Source organism: Lingula anatina, chromosome 4, assembly GCF_051362555.1.
Source record: "Lingula anatina isolate TDL-2025a chromosome 4, LinAna3.0, whole genome shotgun sequence".
In the NCBI taxonomy this organism is placed as follows: domain Eukaryota; kingdom Metazoa; phylum Brachiopoda; class Lingulata; order Lingulida; family Lingulidae; genus Lingula; species Lingula anatina.
Genome location: NC_141770.1, coordinates 28,111,218 through 28,134,413, shown reverse-complemented (window position 1 = coordinate 28,134,413; position 23,196 = coordinate 28,111,218). Strand labels below are relative to the sequence as shown.

At 36.5% G+C, this 23,196-nt stretch overlaps 3 protein-coding genes and 1 long non-coding RNA gene across 8 annotated transcripts; all 4 read right to left on the bottom strand.

Moving 5' to 3' along the window:
• Positions 1–4: 4 nt before the first annotated feature.
• Positions 5–5,190, bottom strand: LOC147762708 (neurotrypsin-like). 2 transcript variants are annotated; one of them, XM_087012207.1, is made up of 5 exons: positions 5,015–5,190; positions 2,356–2,770; positions 867–1,005; positions 577–761; positions 5–240 (listed from the first exon to the last, which is right to left on the bottom strand). In XM_087012207.1, exons 2-5 carry the CDS (start codon positions 2,717–2,719, stop codon positions 98–100), a joined length of 831 nt encoding a protein of 276 aa, XP_086868333.1. In that variant the 5' UTR covers positions 2,720–2,770; positions 5,015–5,190; the 3' UTR covers positions 5–97. The 2 variants fall into 2 exon arrangements, with proteins under 2 accessions (XP_086868333.1, XP_086868334.1); XM_087012208.1 differs by lacking the exon at positions 5,015–5,190 and having other exon boundaries at positions 2,356–3,189.
• LOC147762707 (scavenger receptor class A member 5-like) lies at positions 5,007–6,022 on the bottom strand. Its single transcript, XM_087011505.1, has 3 exons — positions 5,986–6,022; positions 5,595–5,730; positions 5,007–5,199 (listed from the first exon to the last, which is right to left on the bottom strand). Exons 1-3 carry the CDS (start codon positions 6,020–6,022, stop codon positions 5,007–5,009), a joined length of 366 nt encoding a protein of 121 aa, XP_086867631.1.
• Positions 6,023–6,213: 191 nt separating this feature from the next.
• Positions 6,214–11,011, bottom strand: LOC147762706 (galectin-3-binding protein-like). Its single transcript, XM_087012210.1, has 3 exons — positions 10,728–11,011; positions 7,316–7,411; positions 6,214–6,429 (listed from the first exon to the last, which is right to left on the bottom strand). The coding sequence occupies exons 2-3, from the start codon at positions 7,401–7,403 to the stop codon at positions 6,287–6,289; spliced, it is 231 nt and encodes a 76-aa protein (XP_086868336.1). The 5' UTR covers positions 7,404–7,411; positions 10,728–11,011; the 3' UTR covers positions 6,214–6,286.
• Positions 11,012–15,983: 4,972 nt separating this feature from the next.
• On the bottom strand, positions 15,984–21,153 carry LOC147762705 (uncharacterized). 4 transcript variants are annotated; one of them, XR_015334169.1, is made up of 6 exons: positions 21,010–21,153; positions 20,590–20,758; positions 17,921–17,965; positions 17,572–17,603; positions 16,745–16,835; positions 15,984–16,532 (listed from the first exon to the last, which is right to left on the bottom strand). It is a non-coding gene; the product is annotated as an uncharacterized LOC147762705 (long non-coding RNA). The 4 variants fall into 4 exon arrangements; XR_015334170.1 differs by having other exon boundaries at positions 20,590–20,729; positions 21,010–21,145; XR_015334171.1 differs by lacking the exons at positions 17,572–17,603; positions 17,921–17,965.
• Positions 21,154–23,196: the final 2,043 nt, after the last annotated feature.

The window sequence follows — 23,196 nt, the reverse complement described above, 5'->3', positions numbered from 1 at the left end:
ATTATTATTATTTTTTTTTTTTTGTTATTTTCTAAATGAATGGCGTATTGTTATGATTAAAATGAGTTGCAAATTAAGTATGAAATAGACAATTTGCTTACTTGTAACCAAGCATTCTGCAGACCACACGAGCATCGTTGTTATCCCAGCCACGATCACAGACAGTGCCCCATTTGCCGTTATGGAAAACTTCAACTCTCCCCTCACCAGCATGAGAACCACCAACCAATCTCACTTCAACTGCAAGGAATTGCAGAAGACGATCAGCATTTTTTTTTTTTTTTTTTTTTTTTTTTTTGCAACTTATTATTTGGTCACACATAGTTCCATACAAAGCCGGGCCACTTTGACGTTCATTTTGAGTATGGCGCTTGCAAAATGAGGAATCATTGCTTTGAATTTTGATGTAGTTATATTTTATTATATTATAATGAATTGTCCTAAATTGTGTGTAACGTTATCGATTATATTCAAGACGCACAAGACTCATGTCCATGGCTAAAAATAATCTACTTGTAAATACCAGAATGAAACATGAAAAAATGTGTACTTGAACAAAACATTTTGTTCACCCACATCTGCCATCTGTAACACATCTGACACCAGCATCCTCATAGTGATAACAGTTATTTGTCATCCAACCTCTGTGTCTACAATCTTTGATAGAGGCTTCGTTCCCAGAGCAGGCGACGTTATCCAAAAGGATGGAACCAGTACCTTGACCGAAATGAGTAATAGCATAGGTACCTGGGCCCTGGGTGCTGGAATTTTTAAGAGATATCACATTAGTTGACATAAGTAAGGGGTGTCATATTTTTTGTGTATGGTGAATACCAAATGAAACTTTAAATAAACGATTTACTTACTGGTAACCAAGCATTCTGCAGACCACGCGAGCATCGTTGTTATCCCAGCCACGATCACAGACAGTGCCCCATATGCCATTATGGAAGACCTCAACTCTTCCCTCACCGGCATGAAAGCCACCCACCAATCTCACTTCAACTGCAAGGAATTGCGGATGGCAATCAGCATAATTTTCATCATGTATAAGCACTGACCATTTGCTCACACTTTGCACCACACAAAACTGGACATAAAACTTGTGCCTAAGGTGAAAATCATTTAAACACCATCATGGCACCCTCTGATATCACAGTGGTAAGTAGTATGATAAACAGCATTGAAAAAGAGATCCCTGTTGGAACTGACGACCTTGCCTTAAGAGGGCGGGGGGTAGCAGCAGAGGAGAATAATTGTGGGGTTTAATTTAATTACACAACTCTTTCCCCAGATGATGACACGGATGCTTGCTAAACCCTTTTCTCCTGGTCATGGATTCTTGCATATTTTCGGTAACACATGCACAGTTAACCCATTTATTGCATTCACCTCTTAATGACCTGCATGCATTACTGGACATAGACATAACACCACGACCAGCGGAAATGAGTAAACCACGCATGTGCGTCATTATCTGTGGAAAGGTGAGTACACTGGAGTGAGGCCATGCTGGACCAATCTTGACAGCTAGTGTGTGCCAATCTCTGCAATACCCCTTATGCCCACGAACCGCCATGAGTTGACACATTTTAGAAACGCGAGAAATCATGGAAAATGCGAAAATTTCTGGTATAAATATTAAACATGTAGGATTCAGTTACAAATTTGTAAAGATAGATTTAAGAATATTCGTGGGATTCTGCTTGAACTGCACGAATGTTGTCAAGAAACAATTACGATTTGCAATAGGACTACTTCACAAAAATTAGGATTAAGTTAAGAGTCCTTGTAATTCTTTAGAGATTGTGTAATCGAATCAAGAGTTTACAGCTTTTAAAATATTTGGTCTAGAACATGCAATTCTTAACATTATGTCCTTTAAGAATCAACTTTTATTCACAGTGTTTTCTATATGCCAGTACATTCAAAGATGCACGGTAGAAACTAGTATCTGCTGATACCATTATAATTCTTAAGCATGCACTGATAAATAAGAAAGGCTGATGTCTATTTAGCTAAATTTAAATATGTCTTACAAAAAACAAAAAAGAATAAAGTGTGTGTTTTTATCCAAATATAGATAACTTTCCATTTGGTTTCCACCATTTTACATTAAGGATTTTAAAGGTTGCAATATTTTTAAAAATATTGTTTGAAAAACATTTTATTTTTGAAAATAAAACCGCTGTATGAGCAAGTCTCTGGAAAATGAGAATAGACGTATTTATTTCAACAATTTTTAAAGTTTCTTTAGCATTCAATGATAGAAAAAATTGATCACGTGTTTTATTTAAAGTTTAAATTCCATACTTTTTAGAGAAATGTTTTAACAATGTTTAAATGTTCACCCACCAGGCCCTGCTGCGACACACCTAACACCAGCATCCTCAGAGTGAACACAGTTGTGATTTCTGGTGTGTCTACAGTCTTGAATAAAGGTTTCGCTTCCATCGCAGTTGACTTCATCCATGAGAATGGAACCAGTACCTTGACCAAAATGAGCACCGGAAAATGAAACAGAGCCATCGGGACTGGAATATGTAAGAGGTATCAAATAAGTTGACAGCAGAATTTTAAGGGGGGCATATTTTTGTGTATGGTGAATAGCAAACAAAACAAAATAAACTATTTGCTTACTTGTAACCAAGCATTCTGCAGACCACGCGAGCATTGTTGTCATCCCAGCCGTCATCACAGACAGTGCCCCATTCCCCATTATGGAACACCTCAACTCTTCCCTCACTGGCACTCCCAACCAATCTTATCACTGTAACAAATTGTGGATGACAATCAGCATAGTTTTATATAAGCACTGACCATTTGCTTACACATTGCTTCACACAAAACGGGGCACAAAACTCTTGAATAAGGTGAAAATCATTCAAACGCCATTATGGTACCCTCTGGTATCACAGTGGTATGTAGTATAGTAAATAACATTGAAAAAAATGCCCCTGTGGGAACTGAGGTGATCAGTCCGTCTACTCTTACACAGCTACTCCTCACCACACCTTGGGGGGGGGTCAGCAGCAGAATAATTTTGGTATTGATTATCATAAAGCTGGGCTTCTGGAATGCGCCTGAGGTCATGCTTGACCTAATCTTTGTAACTATTGAGTATTAGTTTCAGGGGCCCGACTGACGCTGTCTTCTTGGCCTTCCGGAGGACGGTCAGATTTTTCATGTTCACATCGATGGGTATCTTTTTTTTTTCTGTTGGAAGACGCACAAAAATGGATCGGAAGACTGTCAGAAAATATCTCTGGAACCGCCTCTGAGATAAGTACCGTTTATAATTTAAAAAAAATAACAGAAGGGCATTGAAACATGACCTTCCTAGAACATGAGCAAGAACCCTGATTTTCGACCATTGATATAAAAATGGCGGATTTCTCATAGTGATTTTAGTAAGGCCTAGTGTTCAAATATGCGTGATAGTATTATTCAATCTGGCAGCTTTTTGTGTGCTACCACACCTTATATAACTCCTCCCCACTAGCAGCAAGTGTTATTTTCAGATGGGGGTAGAAAAAAAAACATTTACTATATCAGTACGGTAAAAGATATATCAATGTATTATATATTAATTTGGAGGCAAGGGATGGGATTTAGTTTCACCAGTCAAAGATGCGTGACAATTAGTCAGTGGTCATTGATAATGAGTCAGAGGTCACAAGATGTAACATTTTAGGGATGTTTCATAAATTAGAACCAAAAAGTCTTTAAAACATTGTTTGAATAAAGGTTCTGGTATTTGGTATATGATTTGTGACCATGTTATAGTGCAGTGGATTTGAAGAAAATTTGGAGCTTCAAGCGTCTTATTTCAGAAAATTTTGCAATTGAGTGTAAACGTAATAGTAAAAATATAGGTGTGGGTAGGGGAGAGAAAATGCTTACTCCATCAGTATGGTAAAATACTTATCGATGAATTATATATCAATGTGATATATCAATATGAAGGCAAGGAATTGGACAATTAACATCATAATTTACAAATGCCATTCAGTCAAGGGGCATTGATAATGGGGCAAATTTAGAAGTGGTCATATCGTATGGATTTTTCAGAAATTTTAGCCAAAAAGTGTTTGAAAAACAGTGTTTGAGTAAGAAATTGATATTTGGTGAATGAGTCGTAAACATGCTATAGTTTAATGCTTTTGAATAAAATTTGGAGTCCCAAGTGCCTTATTTTAGAAATTTATGTCTTATTGAATTTGATCCTATCAGTCAAAATACACCCTCTTCAAAGTAGGGGAAAGACACTGCTCATAATTGAAAGATAGAAGAAGATACAGCAACACAATGCATATGTTTACACAGCTTTAAGATAGGAAAATTTATTTCTTGATTAAGACACATGTAAACAAAGGCATGCCTCATTAAAAATATGCCAAAAGGTCAGCCAAGGTTAAATTTAAAGCCTTTTTTTTATATGAACCTAAACACCAATAAAAAATTGTTTCGGTTTAAAGAAATGATATTTAGAGATAACTTGATATTACATCCCTATAAATGACTAATTCGTTTAGTTTGAGATTGTTTTTTTCTTTTAATTTCTCATATTTTGCAACTGAACCAATATCCTAAAATGTTTTATTACTTTCTTACTACATAAAGTATATTTTAAATTATACGTTTAAGTTCAGTTAAAAAACGATATCAACCAATATTTTAAAAGAATTGCATATTTTATCCACTTTTATGTTTTATTAATTTCTTTAAAATTGACGGCAATTTTAATTGCAATTTGAGTTCCGCCATCTTGGGAAAAACTTTCAACCTCTGTAATAACGACATCTAAAGGCGATACAAAAAAACTCAATTCATTGTGTTGGTTTTGGAGTGTGTTTAAAAAATGATAACATTTGATCAAAATTTGACAGAACATGTCACACACTATTCTGCACCTAACACAAACTAATGTTTACTAGTTACAGGAATATGCACTTTTCAACACTTAGGTGAATGTCTAAATTATGCAACTGAACAAAACAATCTGTTCACCCACCAGGTGCTGCTGCGACACACTGGACACCAGCATCCTCGGAGTGATCACAGTCGTGTGTCCTCCAACCTCTGTGTCTGCAATCTTTGATAGAGGTTTCACTTCCAGAGCAGGCGACGTCATCCATAAGAATGGAATCAGTACCTTTGCCAAAACGAGCGCCGTAGAAGGAAACAGAAGCAACGGGGCTGGAATTTGTAAGTCACAAGAAATTAGTTTACAACAGATATTAAAAGATCTGGAAGACAATTCATGATTATTATAAATAGCATGGAAGCATAAAATAAACGAAGTGCTTATATAGTACAGTATATGCTTGGTGTATCTTACAAAACCAAATGTTAGAATTGCTTGTTAGCAATTTAAACAAAAATTACGAAACGGACAATTAATAACCGTTATAATTAATATCAATATTATCATATCAATAATATCATAACAAAAACAAGTAATTGATCAAGATTCATTCTAAATGATCTTTTAAAAAGCACATTTTTTCGTGGAGACTTTAAAAGAAAATGATATTTTAAACAGATAGGAAACAATATTTTATAGTAACATTTAAAAGTGAAAGTATTATTACTTGTAACCAAGCATTCTGCAGACCACACGGGCATCATTGTTATCCCAGCCGTCATCACAGACAGTGCCCCATTCCCCATTATGGAACACTTCAACTCTTCCCTCACCAGCATGAGAACCACCAATCAATCTTACAACTGCAATGAATTGTGGGTGCCGGACAGTTTTGACGTTAATTCTGAGTAATATGCACAAGAAAATATGTAAAAATATGCTATTCTTTCATTTACTCTTTGTATAAGACTACCATTTCCAAAGAAATTGTACTACAACTTTTTGAATATAACCAAAGTGTTCTCAAGCGCATAAAACCTATGTGTATGTGGACAATAATCTAAATACCATTTTGGGGTATGATTCAAATACGTAATTCTCGAAAACACTCTGTTCACCCACCAGGTACTGCTGCGACACATCTGACTCCAGCATCCTGAAAGTGACGACAGTTATGTGTCCGCCAACCTCCGTGTTTACAATCTTTTATAGAGGTCTCACTTCCAGAGCAGGCAACGTTATTCATAAGAATGGAACCAGCACCTTGGCCGAAATGAGCGCGGGAAAAGGAAACGGCATCATTGGGGCTAGAATTTGTAAGTGACAGCAAATTAGTTTTAGTAAGCTTTTTTTTTTTTTTTTTGGATGAGATATATGATTAAAATGAGTAGCTAATGAAACTTAAAATGAACGATGTGCTTACTTGTAACCAAGCATTCTGCAGACCACTCTAGCATCGTTGCCATCCCAGCCGTTATCACAGACATTGCGCCATTTGCCCTTATAGAACACCTCAACTCTTCCTTCACTTCCGCGAGCACCGCCCACCAATCTCACATCAACTGCAAGTAAATGTTTTATAATTATTTGGTTTAGATAGCATGTTTCACTTCAAGAGCAATTTATTTTAATATAGTTTAACTTATCATGTTCACACAAAACATATATTATGAAACGTATCACTTGACTCAGAGAAGGTCAATTTAAAGTGATTTATGTATTTTTGTATTTCTGTGACGAAGCTATTGGCTTGTCTTCGTCATGTTACGCGAGGTAGCAAATACAACTCAGATATTATCTTTCTTATTATTTATTGAACTACTGTCCAGTTATTACCCGCGCCACTTCCTTCATTTCTATTTCTACCTCATGCAATCTGTAGCGGCCTTTTCTCTTTTTACACTAAGCGCAGTTGTATAAATACCATAAGAGCATGTCAATCAACTTAAGTTACACTACTAAACACTCCCCACTCTTATTCACTGCATGCTGTCACTTACTAACATTACATTTCCATTAAAACAGAAATAGAACCATACGTGGCGATTAAAAAGTTTCATTATTTTGGTTGATAACACTAGTAAAAATATAATATTGTCATATTTACATACTTCGATGGTCTATCGGCCATCAGAGGCTGAGTGACACAGATGCCGTGCCAACTATGTGCCTTCTTCACATTTTGAGTGGAGATTTTAGAACAAAAGTTCACCACAGGAATACTGACAACAGGGCTAAAATGTCCACCTTTGCACCTTTTGCTGACTTTAGCGCCCACTGTCATGGCCCATTACTTTTATAGGAAGACCGCCCAGTAATTAACTGTCATCCATTTGTCTTTCATAACCCTGTGTCAAACCAAGTATAGATTGTCGAGGAAATTAAAAAAAACAACTCAGGTTCATCATTTTCTTAGTTTGTCTAAATTGAATTTTTGGTCATGCTTACTTGCTTGTTGCCCTGAACAGACAGCAATCAGCGTTAACAGCAGGGATCCACCAAAGATCATAGTGCCCTTACTTGTCATTTGGTACATTTGGAAGCCTGAAAGAAAAGAGGAAACAAATTATTATTACATGTACATATATAGCACATAAATGATAAAAAATAAATAAATCATTGATACTGATGTATACTAGTATTACGAGAAGATGGATTTAAAAAGAAAGAAAAGAAAATCGGAATACAAAACTGAAAATGAGAATAAGGCAATGTCAAATATTTGTAAAATCAGTTCCCTGTGAAAGTTATTAACTATGGCGTAGTTGATGTATATACTCCCCTAGCCAAAAGGGTCATCCCTGCCGCGTTAATCTACACTCCGGCAAGGGTACCCATGTATGTCATTGCATAACAAACAGGCTACTGATCATCGTGTAAATTGGAGATGTAAGTAATACCTGTAAAACAGTCTTTCCTAACGTGGTCATTGAAATACTCTAACACCAATAATGTCTAGGAAACCACACTCAACATGCACCTTCCATGCAGAAAACACTTCATGACATTTAGGGACTTGACTTCAACATTTTACAAGAAAGGGCAACCATGCTTCAGAGTTTATCGTCAGGCGACCTCTGCACAATCGCCTTTATATTAGCAGGGTTACTGTAAGGAGACCGGTGTCATGTACCAGAAGGTCCCCCATGACAGAAAGTCCTGGGCCTATTATTTCAGAAACCAGGGGTCCTACGGACAGCTGGTTTCTGAAATAACGGGTCTCGGACTCTGTATCATGGTAATTAGGTATACATGTAGTATACAGGGTCACTAGGACCCTGTATTTAACCGGACCCTACGTTTCATAGCTATCAGGAAACACCGAGTCTGCCCGTCATACAGAAAAAGTGTATATCACACAGGGTCTGAAAACTAGGGTCCTACTGTAGAACAGTCGACATTCAGTAAAAACTCTTTATATTCACAATCTGGGCATAATAGTATTATAATAAAGCAAACCTTTTATGCAAGTTAAATATAATATAACAAAACGGAGGCACAACGACTTGGTGGTGTAGTGGAGATCGACACGGGCGGAGAGCCTACTACGGGATGAATGTGGCAGTCTACCAGACATCGGTTCGAGTCCCCCAATGGATTTGAATTTCGTGTACCTCCTATTTCTTACTCTTATTTTCCACTTAAAATTATCACTTATAATTATCAATTATCACTTATAATTAAAGTAAAATATTTAACTAATTGTAACCTCATTGTGTGTCATTTCGCAGTAAAATGTTTTATACACACTGTACATTACATTTCATTTCTTTTTCATTGAAGGTTTTTCACAGATATTCCATTGCCTTGTGATTGTTTGGACTAGGCCCCCTATATGCGTGACTTATTTGACTACCACTCATAAATATGTGTAAGCTAGTCATACACAATGCAGCTATGCTTAGCTGTGCAAAACTTTTCTTTTCTTTAAACTATACGCCTGACTTACAATGACTACCACTGAAGTGTGTGGCAGCAAGCGTTATACAGTGCATCAGTGTTAAGCTGTGCAAAATATGTTTTCTTGAAACGGACGGAATTCATTTATTATTAAATGTCATTGAAAATATACTCATTTAATTTTTTTTACAGTTTAAATAACTTATATTCAAATAAAATAAATGACCTATATATAAATTGAATCAACCCAAAAGGAATGTATTTCATGGTTCTCAAGATATAAAATGGCTAGCTGCTCGCGATGCCCTACACTGTCATCATGGATTTTCAAGCAATACTGCTTTATTTTCAACATGGTAGGTGTACCATGAAAATTGACTCCCCTAAAAGGTGACTTGATCCCCATAATAAAAATCAGACTCCCCAGTCAAAATTTCATAATGAAAATCAGACTCCCCCAAGATAAATTTTTACCCCCACCCCCACAAAACTCAATAATTGTTATTTTATTTGAATATAAGACTTTTATCTTGAAGTATGCATAATGGAGGAAATATTGACACTTTGTTAGTTTGCAGGTGAATTTTTTCATGAAAACCAAATTAAAAGTATGTATTTTACCACCCAATGACTCCCCTATGAAAGAGCTATTTATTTGATAGTTGGTGATCATTTCAACATCAACATTCCTTTTAGTATACCGTATGAATAATATAATGAAAATATTTGAAAAGTCGATGTTAAAATATTTGGTGGTAAAAAATCAGGAAAAATATTCATTTTTATTCGTAACCAAGGGGAGTCAAAATCCCACGGGCACAAGAATGCAAAGTTATTACCCTTTTCATTTAATTATCCCCACTTTTCATTTACTTTTTGAAAAAAATAATAATGGGAAAACAACAGCTAGTGTTTTGTTGGATTTGCTATAAATATGAAGAATTCAATTAAATATTTTCCTGACTTTTAAAATTGCATTTATAGGCTAAATAGAGCCAATTAAAGTTTATGAAATGCCAATAATACAAATTTATAGTACGTTTTAATTATTTACGGAGAGTAATCATGCTTATTTAACCTTTAACCTTCATAGTTTTTCACTCCATATCTTTCTTCATCATGTTCAAAATCATATTCAAATTGCATGTTATAAGAATAATATTTTTAATTTTTACTCCTCAGTGCGGACTGTCAGTAATAAAACGTAGGGTCCTATGACTTTCTGTACTGAAATAGAGTGTCTAAGGGGACTCTACATTTCAGAACATAGAGTCCGGGATCCGTTATTTCGAGACAAGGAGTCCGCCGGACTCTCAGTTTTAAAACACCGGGTCCGCCGGACCCTAGAATGGTAGGACTCTGCGTTGCTTGACACCGGTGTTCACCGCCAGGAACCAACAAGTGGGCAATGATACTGTTCTCATGATAATGCTACTTCATTATGATAATGCTACTTCATAATGCTACAGCCAATCCAACAGTAGGGTTGTTATTTGCGAACCAGATCCAGCCCCTCCAATGCCAATGACTTTAAAACCTTAGTGTTTCATCAAAATAGAGTTTTCATCTTAAATTTGTTGTCAAACTTACATTTTACATTTGTAAATGTTTTTCTTAATGTCCATTAGGTTAGGTTGTACTTAAACTAACAACGCTTCCACACTAATTATTACGCGTGACTTGTCTTGTTATATTAAATGAAACTTAATGTTCTCCTTTAATGGCCGTTTTCTCGTTTTAATTCACAATCCTGTAAATGTACACACAAGCAAGGTACTGCTCTTAAATATCTGCGTATTTAAACATATTTTTCTTTTAGTAAGTTATATTATAATTATAAAACATTGGCATCATAAAATGATGCAAAACATTGAAATCAAAATTGGATCTGAAGTTGAGATAATTACATTGTTCTATACATCATACGTTCATCTTGTTACACGCAACTCATTTTACTTACTGAATCACAAAATAGGAAAATTCCTCCTCTACGGTGTTTTTAGGCCTGCTGAAGTAAACGTGGTAGACGTCAGTGGACTATTTAGTACTTCTTCTGGAGATACTTGTATTGAATACATCCGTTTTAATTCTTCTTGGAAAAAAAACAGGTTCCTAGCTTCTACTTAGTTTGAATTGTTGATCAACTTTGTTAACATTTGAAGGGGCCGTATTAGACACCAGTGGACTATTTATCACTGCCTCTAGAATTCCAAATATGGAAGACATCCATTTAAATTCTTCTTGGAAAAACAGGTCCCTTCAACTTAATTTGAATTGTGCATTGACTATGACAACATTTGAATTTACCTTTATAGTGTCAAGGTAGGATTCAACAGATGTTAATGAAAATCGGTGTGAATTTGTGTCCTAAGAACTTTTGAACCTCTGTGAAGTAAAATGGAAACAATATGGGGAGTACACTATTTGCACTGGTTTTGCCCAAAGTTGACCACTGTCCTTGAAATATGGTACACATATACATGAGAATAATTTTTTTAATGATATAACGCTTGACATTAGTGCATATTTGATTAGAACAAACATCTAACATCACAATCAAGCTGTTTTATGATTTTTCTCAACCCTCCCCCAAATCACTTTGAGACCCTACCCTCACCATAATACCTAAGCTCACCTGACACAGCGGGGAGTAAACTCATGAGCTTAATTGTCATGAACATCAACATATATAGGATAGTTCTATCGATCTATGAATATAATACAAATCGCTGTACCTTTTTTTTAGTTGAGATTTTTAGTTGAGAGACATATGCCCTGGAAATAAGAAGTTTTGGTCTATTTTTATCATTAAAATGACTCAGCACCGTCTATCCAGGTGGAGGGCACTTTGTCCAAAGTATAATAATTGTTACCCTAAATAAATATCACAAATTTAAGTATGAAATAGTCACAGGGCCCAACATATGTTTCTTAAATATATGATATCTGAAAGCTTTTAAACGAGGACTTAAACGGCGATCTTTCAGCTGGCGCCACACAAAGAAATGTGTGAAAATTTGGATACCTCAGTGATTGTATGCGTAACGTCGTCTACAATATAAGTACAAATATTATATGCTATCTAGGGTGACCGATCGGTATGGTTGCTACATATGTACTGAATTCTGACGTCACCGCTGCTTTAAGTCAACGCATGCTTCTGATGAGGTACAGCTGCACGTTTTTTCTGACGCTAGTTCAACCGGATATGGGTCAGTTGCATACTTGCGGAGCAAGGATCAGTCGGGAAAAGTCTCCGTAGCTTTTGTTGCAGGCAAAGCTAGACTGGCACCAATCAAGGCCACGACAATTCCTAGACTTGAGCTCACAGCAGCAGTGACGTCAGTGCGCATAGCTAAATTGATTCAACGAGAACTTGATCAGAGCCTGAATGTTTATTTTCATACAGATTCGGTTACGGTTCTTCGTTTCATACGCAGTGAGACCAAGCGATTTCCAATTTATGTTGCGAACAGGGTGCAGTTTATACGAGATTTTTCTGAAGTTGAGCAGTGGAGGTACGTCCCATCCTCAAAAAATACGGCGGATGAAGCTTCACGAGGTATTTCTGTTGAGCAACTGCTTTCAAGTTCAAGGTGGTTACAAGGTCCAGAATTCTTACAAGGTGATGAGGATACCTGGCCACTGAATGTCATCGATAGCAACGATAATCTACAATTGCAGGATGACAGAGCAAGTGATGTGTTTCAGCATTGTGGTTTCTATACATCTGTCACTGTAAGGGAAGACCCTGAGGAACCGTTTTCTCGATTAGTTCATCACTTTTCCAGTTGGTATAAGCTGAGGAAGGCCGTTGCTGTTTATACAAAGATGTTACGGTATCTTCAGTTGAAATCCCAGTCAAGGTTAACGGCGTTTTCTTCAACAATTGGTGTCAGAGACATTGAAGAAGCAGAGCTCAAAATCGTACGGTGGTTACACAAGGGAATTTACAATGCTGAAGTGACCCAGCTTTCTATGGCAGAATCGGGATCAACACGGAGCCGGGTAAAGTTACTTCCACGATCTAGTAGTCTCTATAAGTTGGATCCTTTCTTGGAGGATGGTGTTTTGAGAGTAGGAGGGAGGCTAGCTCGTGCAAATATACCAGAGCATACCAAGCATCCGATCATTTTACCTCGCAAATGCCATGTGACAACACTAGTGATTCGTGAGGCACACGCAACCCTCGGACATGCAGGCCGTAATCATGTGCTCGCCAGTCTCCGCAACAAGTACTGGGTCATAAAAGGTAATGCGTCAGTGCGTTCAGTGTTGTCAACGTGTGTTATCTGTCGCCGTACCAGAGGTGTAACACAAGAGCAAAAAATGTCCAATCTACCAGTTTGCAGAGTTGATGATACAATGCCTCTATTTAACCGTTCTGGAGTCGATTATTTTGGACCATTTATTATCAAAGAGGGTCGGAAAGAAGTAAAACGCTATGGCGTCCTTTTTACGTGTTTAGCAAGTCGAGCCGTACATTTGGAGGTAGCGATCAATCTTGAAACGGACACATTTATAAATGTTTTGCGGCGTTTTATTGCACGTCGGGGGAACGTTATAGAACTATGGAGTGATAACGGAACCAACTTCAGAGGTGCTCACAAAGAACTTCAGCAGGCAATTGAAGACATGAATCATGGCATCATTCACAACGATATGTGCAAAGCTGGAGTTGACTGGCATTTCAATCCGCCTACGGCAAGTAATATGGGCGGATCGTTGGAGCGTATGATTCGTTCAGTTAGGAAAGTATTATCTGGTTTGTTGCATGAATATGGAACTTGTATGGACACTGATTGCTTGCATACATTTCTGTGTGAAGTGGAAGCAATAATGAATTCTCGGCCAATAACCAGCATATCCTCAGATCCAGACGATGCAGAGCCTCTAACGCCAAACCACATTTTGACTGCGAGATCACATGTTAACGTACCCCCACCAGGCGTATTTCAGCAACATGATTTATATCTGCGAAAGAGATGGCGAAAAGTTCAGTATCTTTCGAATGTATTTTGGTCCAGATGGCGCAAAGAATACCTGCTGAACCTTCAAACGCGTCACAAATGGAATAAACAGCAAAGAAATCTCAAAGTCGGAGATGTAGTTATCATAAAAGATGATAACGTGGCCCGAAATGTATGGCCGATGGGTCGTGCTGAGGATGTAGAGATGGACAACAATGGACTAGTGCGTACTGTACTATTAAAACACAAAATTCCAACTTAAGTAGGACAGTGAACAAACTTATTTTACTGGTCGCAAATGACAAAGATTGTTAACCATCAGTTATATCTGCATTTAAATGTAGACTTATGACATTTTCTATTTTGGTGTTAAGTAACGGTGACTGTTAAGTAAAAGATTTAAGAGTAGTAATGATTTAAGGTTTAGGCATATTAATGCATCTTTAGAGTTAAGGCATAACGGTTGTTCAGTTTATTTTCATAGGATATTGTAATTTAACTGTGCACTAACGTAATTAAGTTAAATTAGTTTGCGTTAAGGAGCCGGGAATGTTAGTGCGCCAAGTCACATGACCTTGTGGTAACTCTTTGTAATACGAACACTAATCAGTCACGTGATTATGGGTGTGTGTTTGTGTGTTGAGATATATAGAGAATTCAGTACATATGTAGCAACCATACCGATCGGTCACCCTAGATAGCATATAATATTTGTACAAGAGTCCAACGTACACAACGGACAAACGAGATAAGGTGTTCAATGTGATAACGAAACTGTAACAAATTGTGCTATCTATAAGACAATAAATGATTCAGTGATTGTATGCGTAACGTCGTCTACAATAAATAATTTTTTCATAAAAAAACTGCACTGCTTCAAGAAGAGAATGCAGTCAAACTGGTTTTTCAACTCAGGCTCTATATTGTAGCCCTATACTTCTTTTCTGTAAGTTTGAGCATCATAAGTATGATGGTTTTCTTTTAATGATCATTATCGGCAGTGTCCAAATAGCGTTTTCTTCAGCTTTGATTCAATACTGCAATCCTTCAATCTTTGATGCAATCCTTCAACCTCAGCCAGCTCCAATTCGTGTGACGTAATATTGGGATTTTGGGGGCAAAAACATCATTTTCAGTTTTGGTTTTCTTATTTACTCAGGCACCTGGACAGCTATAAACATGCTTTTAATGGTAAAATAACACTTGAACAACGTACTACAAGAGGGGTTTGGGGATTTTTCTTTAAAGACTTACTATTGTTTTCATCTATAAAACGTGATTTTAGCCCAATTTGAGTGCAGCCCCCCCCCCCCCCCCCCCCCCCCCCTTAATACCACATCTCTAGACACAAGGCACTACTAAAGAAGAGCCAAGGACAGGCTGTGGCATTTATGGCGAAATCATGACTCATTTTCCTAAATGAGGTTCCAAAAGTTCATACACACTTTATTCATTAAAATGCCTTGGCTTCCGCTGAATGGTGTGTTAACGATTTTGTTACAGGTCCCCATTATGGAAGAGATTTTCCTAATTGAAAACATTCAGACATTCCACTTCCCTTAGCAAAATTTAAGGCTTCTTGCAAACAGTTGCTGCAAATTTGCAGCAAATTTGCAAGAGGAAATTTACCATGTAAATTAGGTCTCTTGCAAATTTGCTGCAAACTCCCCACAAACTTAATCAGCATGACAAAAGGGAATCTGTCACAGGTTTCTTGCAAATTTGCTGCAAACTCTCAAGAACCATTCATGCGAATTTGCTGCAAACTCTCCACTTCTGTTCTTGCGAATTTGCTGCAAACTCTCCAGAACTGTTCTTGCGAATTTTCGGCAAATTCACTAGAAGTTCTTGCAAATTTGCTGCAAACCCTCCAGAACTGTTCTTGCGAATGCTCTGCAAACTCTTAAAAAATCATTCTTGCAAATTTGCTGCAAACCCTCCAGAAATGTTCTCGCGAATTTCCAGAAAGCTCAAAAAAGCAAATCAAAAAAAACATTCTTCTCCAGTACCACTTTTGCAGTAGACTGACAACTGATATTTAACCCAGTGATTATGCTCTTATTTGTGCCAGTTCTTTTTTTTTTTAAATTAAATCTCAATCATGTATGCCATATTTGAAATCATGGAGTAGCAAAATTTTATTACTGTATTTTAGCCATATAGTACAGCTGGCAGAACACATACAGACAATTATCAAATGAATGAAAAAATACCACACACAGAATATCAGTAAGAAACACCATAAACATTTTTCAATATTTTATTTTAGAAACTTGCACATTTAAATCAAATCAAATCAACATTTGGTAAAGATTGTTCAGATGTCTCTGATATAATGATACAACGTGAATCTGCTTATGCATTTTATTCATTGGAAAGAACAGTAACCAAGCTATAAAGGATGCTTTAATTTTTAAGAGGATTCAACAACTTTATTTACATCTCTAATTTTAAAGTAGTCCGAGTTTAATTATTGGGTCCTTAGTAATATGTCTTAATTCTGTTAACTGGCTTCAATATCTCAATCTTGTTAATGATTCACTGTAATGTATTTTGTGTGTATGAGTATATAAGGAGTAGAACTTAGTATGAGAGCTCAGAGTGAGTTTGGTCAGTTGAACCGATAGCTAGATTGTCCCTGCTGTCCTAGGAGACTCCAAATCTGTCAGCCAGAGAAATAAACATAGAGATCAGGCAGGTTGTAGTTGATCTCTGGAAAACATATCACCGCTGTTGTTTCACCCGCTAGAGAAGTCAGACCAAATTTCGCCTGTGATACAAGCACCATATCACATCTGAAAGACAAGAAAAATAAAACTTGACATTTCTTGTAAAATTTGTTGCATTCACAGGTAGTTTGTCAAGTAAGCTTCTAGTAGATTTCCTTAATAAATACACACACACACACACACACACACATATATATATAATTTATGTTGTTAACTAAAACAAAAATAAATTTAGCAGGTATGGTTAATCTAATCATAGTTAAAAATACTTTTCCTACCTTTTTAAGGCCCTCTTTGCAGTGTGAATTTCTGCATTCATAGTGTGGTTAATTGCTGGCCCAGCCATTTTCAAGTTGTTAATACCATACACTGAAAGAAAGAGAATTTAAACAATAAATAAAGAAAGCACAACTTCATTTAAAAAACTAAATGAGACAGACAGGGGGGGTCATGTATATGGAGGGCACAGGGTTGGATATGGTATGGGTGTGGGGTGGGGGGGAATGAAGGGCACAGGGTTGGATATGGTATGGGTGTGGGGAGATATGGAGGGCACAGGGTTGGATATGGTATGGGTGTTGGGAGATATGGAGGGCACAGGGTTGGATATGGTATGGGTGTGGGGAGATATGGAGGGCACAGGGTTGGATATGGTATGGGTGTTGGGAGATATGGAGGGCACAGGGATGGATATGGTATGGGTGTGGGGAGATATGGAGGGCACAGGGTTGGAGATGGTATGGGTGTGGGGTGGGGGGGGGGGGAATGAAGGGCACAGGGTTGGATATGGTATGGGTGTAGGGAGATATGGAGGGCACAGGGTTGGAGATGGTGTGGGGAGATATATAGAGGGCACAGAGTTGGAGATGGTGGGAGTAAGAGGGGGAACAGATGATGCACGAGGCACTGAAACACTTTCTTCAACTGCTGCATTACAAGCTGGCTCTGATTTTTTCCTTGAATAGCATAGGGAAAGCTGTACACATATTAAATCTGAAAGTGTGTAAAATGTACTTATTATTTGAAAGAGGAAATTACAATTTTTTCAGCATTTAGTGGAAAAGATATGCAACAGCAATTGTGGGTCAATTAACAATATACTTACACTACTACCATTGCTCTGGTTGTCCTTTTTATCTAAAAAAGTTAAAACATAAAATGTTATTCTACTAAAAAAGTGTAGCATTAAGAATATATATTTATATATATAAACAGTTCATCATAGGTTGCGTGGTTGTTTGAACTAAAAAAAAGTGGTGTTCCTGTTATTCAGAAGCAAGGCAACACTGAAACATTTTGGCTTCTGTGTTACTATTAAAAACCCAACAATAATTATAGAATTATCAGACATATTAGTTTCACAAAGAAGAGGTAAGTCAGTATGAGGGTGATACACTTTAATTCTTAGATTTGTTCAGAAGTCTTTGACACTCACTGAAAATACATTTACTCACCTTTCACATATGCCTTCTTTTCCTTCTGACATGCATTTCTGTCATCTAAAATAAAAGGAGAATAGCTTTCAAAGCATTCTTTTAAAACACATGTATTTGCACTTTGATATTTCTCCTTTCTGTGGAAATGACCAAAACTGACTTTTAAAACCACCAAGACTATTAAAATTATATTTTTCCTGTGGCAGAAATGATTGAATGTGCAAGTTTTTTTCAAGATTAAAAGTAATTTCAAGGGGCTAAGTTTAAAGGTGCATATGAATTAATTTTGGCCATGCACATAAGCCAACAAAATGCCAGCATATAGTTTCAAGTAGTGGGTCATTCCGTGGTATTTGTGTCCTGGGCATAAAATTTTCAAATGTACAAAAATCAATCAAAAGTTGCATTTTCTGAAAGAAGAGACTTCAGGGGATAATAATTTGTACAAGATTTATCTGTATTTTTTGAATTCATGATTTTATAGCGCATTAAACTTGAAAAATGTGAAAATTAGCATTACGGACGGAATTTTTTATTTTTTGCATATAACACTCAAAATAAATTTTAATCAATATCTTTCAATTGAGACATAAATTACAGCAAGTCCTTGGGGTAAACACATAAAAAATCAAGTGAAATCTTTAAAAAATAGTTAATTAATCATTAATCCAAAGTCATTTTTTCCGTCCGTAATGATTTGGGCTCTATTTTTTAAGTTTTTTTAAAGACTACTTGACAGAAAAAAAATTCCTTTCATATTCTCCTCATACTAGTCCTATGTTTACCAAATATCCCAAAAAAAATTTTTTTAACATATTTGAAGACAAATTAATTTCATAATAAAAAATCATTACGGACGGAAAATTAGCATTACGGACGGAAAGGCATAGCTACCTGGCTTTAACATTTCTACTGATTGGTTTCATGTGGCATACTCAAGTAATTGATTTATGAATTTCAAAACTAAAGAAGAACTGTTTCCCTTATAAAGATTTATTTAAAAAAAAAAGATTATTCAAAAATGCAGGATTTAAAGTCAAAAAGTGCTTTTTCTTACCTGGCAAGACTTTTCAACGTCTGTCTCACTTGCCAATTAGTGGCATTTAAATTGCACCTTAAGGATCACTTATGATCATGGCTTCTCCTGGATATTTTCAGTTACTTTGATTGCAATTTGAAGATAAAATGTGCTTTTGATCACTTACCTGTCATATACAAGTTGTATATACCTGGGAGATGAGCAGTAAGATAATTGCTGACCACAGTTAATCAAAGATGACTAGAGGCCAGGCCTTTGTTCTAGCACCATGCCACTTACCTGAAATTATCCTATATCCTCAGAACATTTATTTAGGTCAAATTATATTCATAGAAGGTGGTGATATAGAAGTAACTTTTCTCTGAGCAAAGGACAAGTAAAAAAACTATTTGCCTTTCCTTCTCAAGAAGACAGAGCATGGATTTCCAGTGACCAAATGATCAAACCTGTACCATTCCCTGTGATGGACCAATGCAAGAGATACAAATTCTCTGTTGGACTTAATGTGTCAGAATAAAAACAGTGTTTAAACTTTAGCATGAAAAAAAAAGGAACTTTTAAATGTAGCTATTCTGAATTAGAATTCAACACAGAATTTTAAACAATGACAATATTAGAACACAAGGGATCTCTTCTTCATGAAAGTGTAGACTGTAGTTGATTTTTTTAATTTGAAATAGCTCACAAAAATATTTGAGTTGACATCAAAAATAACTTCCTATTATGTACATATTTAGTAAAAAGTTAAATTTTACCATGAATAAATAATTAATTGTACTTTTTTAATGGCTTCTGTGTAAGTTTTGCACTGTGGACAAATTTTCCGTCCGTAATTTTCCGTCCGTAATCTGACATGATTTTTTAAACTTCAAAAATTTCCTAACAAAAAAAAATTTTTTTAATAACCCTTTACATTTCTAGTAACTAGAATAATGAAATTGTCATGCCAATGCAGTTTTATCTTTAAAAAGCCACAAACAGAGCAGAGTTTTGAAGTTGAAGTTGATTAATAAAAGTTCTTGTCCATTTTTTTCCGTCCGTAATGGTGATCAATAACCAATATTTCTCAAAAACTAATAGATGTTATTTCAAGTTTTTTGGTCAGAAGTTTAGGCTTGCACTAATCAATATTCCTGCCAAATTTGAACAATTTATGTATTATAGTTCTTGTAGAATTTATTTTTAAAGTGTCAAAATTCCGTCCGTAATGCAAAACGAATACCACGGAATGCCCCTAGTATAACTTAGAGGATTACCAAAAGGCATAGTTTAATTTACCCCCCCCCCCCCCCCTCCAGAAAGAAAAAATATTTGAACAGATTTTTCTGCTAGCACTCTATGCTGTATATCAATGGGCAAAAAAAAAATCGGTCATGAAAATAGGCTAAATTTCTGGACAAAAATTTAAAGAAAGGAGCAGTCTAAAGCTCTTTAATGACCAATCTGGTGACTTATTCAGTTTACCCCTTCTTGTCATGCTAAATTTATTTGAGTAATTAAGAAATTTGTAGAAGTAGTTTATATGTGTTACTGGAAATCCATGTTACAGCGATGCTCTGTTAATATGTACCTTAAGTGCTGTATGAACCCTTCTGCCCTTTGAATTTATTTCACCTAAGCAAACTATACTAATTGAGAATACACTTACCACTAAATGTAAATCACTTTTGCCGAATACATGCAACCATTCCAAGGAGCCATGAGTGTCTCTCCAACAGCAGGGACTTCCCTTTCTAACTCTTCTTCCCTCTCAAACTTCGAAACGTCTTCCACTGATACAACTCCATCCTTGTCAAAAACAATAGTAATCCACGTCTCTATAATTTAAAAAGAATGGAGTTAGCACACTGATTGTACCGTTACAGAGAGAGAGAGAGAGAGAGAGAGAGAGGAAAAAAAGAAGAGAGAGAGAGAGAGAGAGAGATGGCCTACCCAACACGTACCATACTAGTACTGTATTTAGAATCGAGTTTACTTTCTACTTTCTACTAGCAGGCATGATGAGAATTCTCTTAGTGTAGTAAATTACGATCTTGAATCAAACGTTCTGATTAATCTTTGCACTCACCTGGCTTTGCAATCAGCGCATCATAATTTCTAACTGGTTACACCAACTTAAAATCAGCTGCCGGTAAATCTCAAACCGTCTTCTTCTTCAAAATTTCCCGTGATGCATCAGATCGCGCATCAACCAACGATTGATCGTTTTCACTGACCATTTCCGGTTGTCAGATAATCGCTGTTCATGAGAGCTCCCCCGTGGACCAAGAATCTTAAATTTGATCTAACTATTAGAAAAGATAGATTCTGCCAACACCACTACACATCTGCTCCTGCATCCAGACCAACTAATGTTTACTGGGGTGGAATTGTTGAAAAGTCGTCAAGGCTGCGCGTGTCTTTATTTCGCGGAAGATGAATCCCAGCAGTACTAGCAAACCATGTGCAGTGAAAGGTACGTATAGACCTTTTTCATCTTTTCCGGAAATGGAAATTGCATTGTGGGTACGGGAGCCCTGCTATGTCGAAACACTTACAGCGGTGCTAAAAACCATGGCTGAGTTTACGTGCTTTTTGTCCCGCTGCTACAATAACAGTAAGCGAGATTGACACATGAGGTATAATAAGTTCCCAACAAACCCGTTAGAATGAAAAATATGGTAGAAAGAAAGGAAAATATAGCAGGTTTGGATCAAAAGCAGGGCACCGCGTTTTCGCTGAACATTTCGAAGGCGAGAAGGCGGGAAGAAAAATTATAATATTAGGAGATCAACGGTGCTTTAATAAAAACAGAAATGCTTAGTTAATCAACGGATATAACGAACTAGAACTCGGGGGTAAACAATGCGATAAAAACAAAGTTCTGAAGAAAAAATTGAAGAATAGGGGCCTAAAAAGAAAGAAAAGACTTTAAGTATGAGATTATGGAAAAAGAAAGTAAAAGCTGTGAGGTTTTACACGGGGATTCTACTTACAAAAAATTCAAGAACTTTCACGACTTTTTGTGTAACAACAAAGAGAAGGTTTGAAAAGTTTTGTATGTAATATCCTTTTTGTGTGTGTTTTATTGATAAGTGATCATTTTAAATGTAGGCCTAACACAGGTTTTAGTCTCTAATAACCCTTAGTAGGGTGGGTTCTATTTTTTTTTTTTTTTAACGTGAGACGTTAATAAAATTTTTATTATTATGTATCCAGTCCCGTACACCCTGTACGTATTACTGATTTGTACAAATGGGGCTCATATTATCAAGATCAACAGAGACATACGAAGAATAATGTACATCGGCCCTTGTTGAACGCGTTACCGGCAAAATAAAAAGTTATTTATTTCTGAACTCAATGACAAAAGAATTGGAAAATTCAATGGGCATATATTCTTAATGCAGAGAAGCCTTTCTGTAAGCTACACGTGCATAATACATGTATGGTAAAGACAAAATGGATAATAAAAATAATAAAACAATTAACGTACAGTATTTTTAAAGTAATGCAAATATGCTTAGAATTAAAGTAGGCCTACGTATATTTAACTCTGTCTTAGATAGTTAAAAAGTATGAAATGTGTGGAAAACACTTTATTTGAATGATTTTATTGTCTTTGATTGAAAACGATGAAAATACGCATGAAAACATTTAAAATCAAATAATTTGGTCTGTTGCTATGATTTTGTTTTTGCCTGACGGTTTTGTTTCAGTTTGAGAAAATGTTCATTCTTGTCAGACCGAAAGTCTGACATTTTTTACCTGTCGTAAATTTTGTGCATATACTAGAGTAAGACACGGTAAACTTTAATTATCGTCTGGGAAAGATTCGAGAATTCCTGTCTCACCTGTTTAACACTTATAAATTAGAAGGTTTTAATTACAGAGGAAAGGTCGTAGTTGTGCCCCCCCCCCCCCCCCCCCCCCCCCCCCCCCCCCCCCCCCCCCCCCCCCCCCCCCCCCCCCCCCCCCCCCCCCCAACTGAACAATTGAACAAGTAACACCTGATATGCCTTATCAGGTACCAAACGATTTAATCAGTTCACCGACGAACAATCTGCGTGTCACTTTTAGGTACGAGTTAAACAATGCAGGGAATCTTTTCATTTTATCATTTCAAAAATCTCTTAAGACACCCTTCAAACAAGACATAAAAATCGCAATGAATTGATACTGCCGGTAAATGAGGTGATATCGCCACAGCTTGCATATATACAGGTAATATTGTGAAGACGTAGGCCTACGCACCTGTCCACACTCTTGAAAGCTG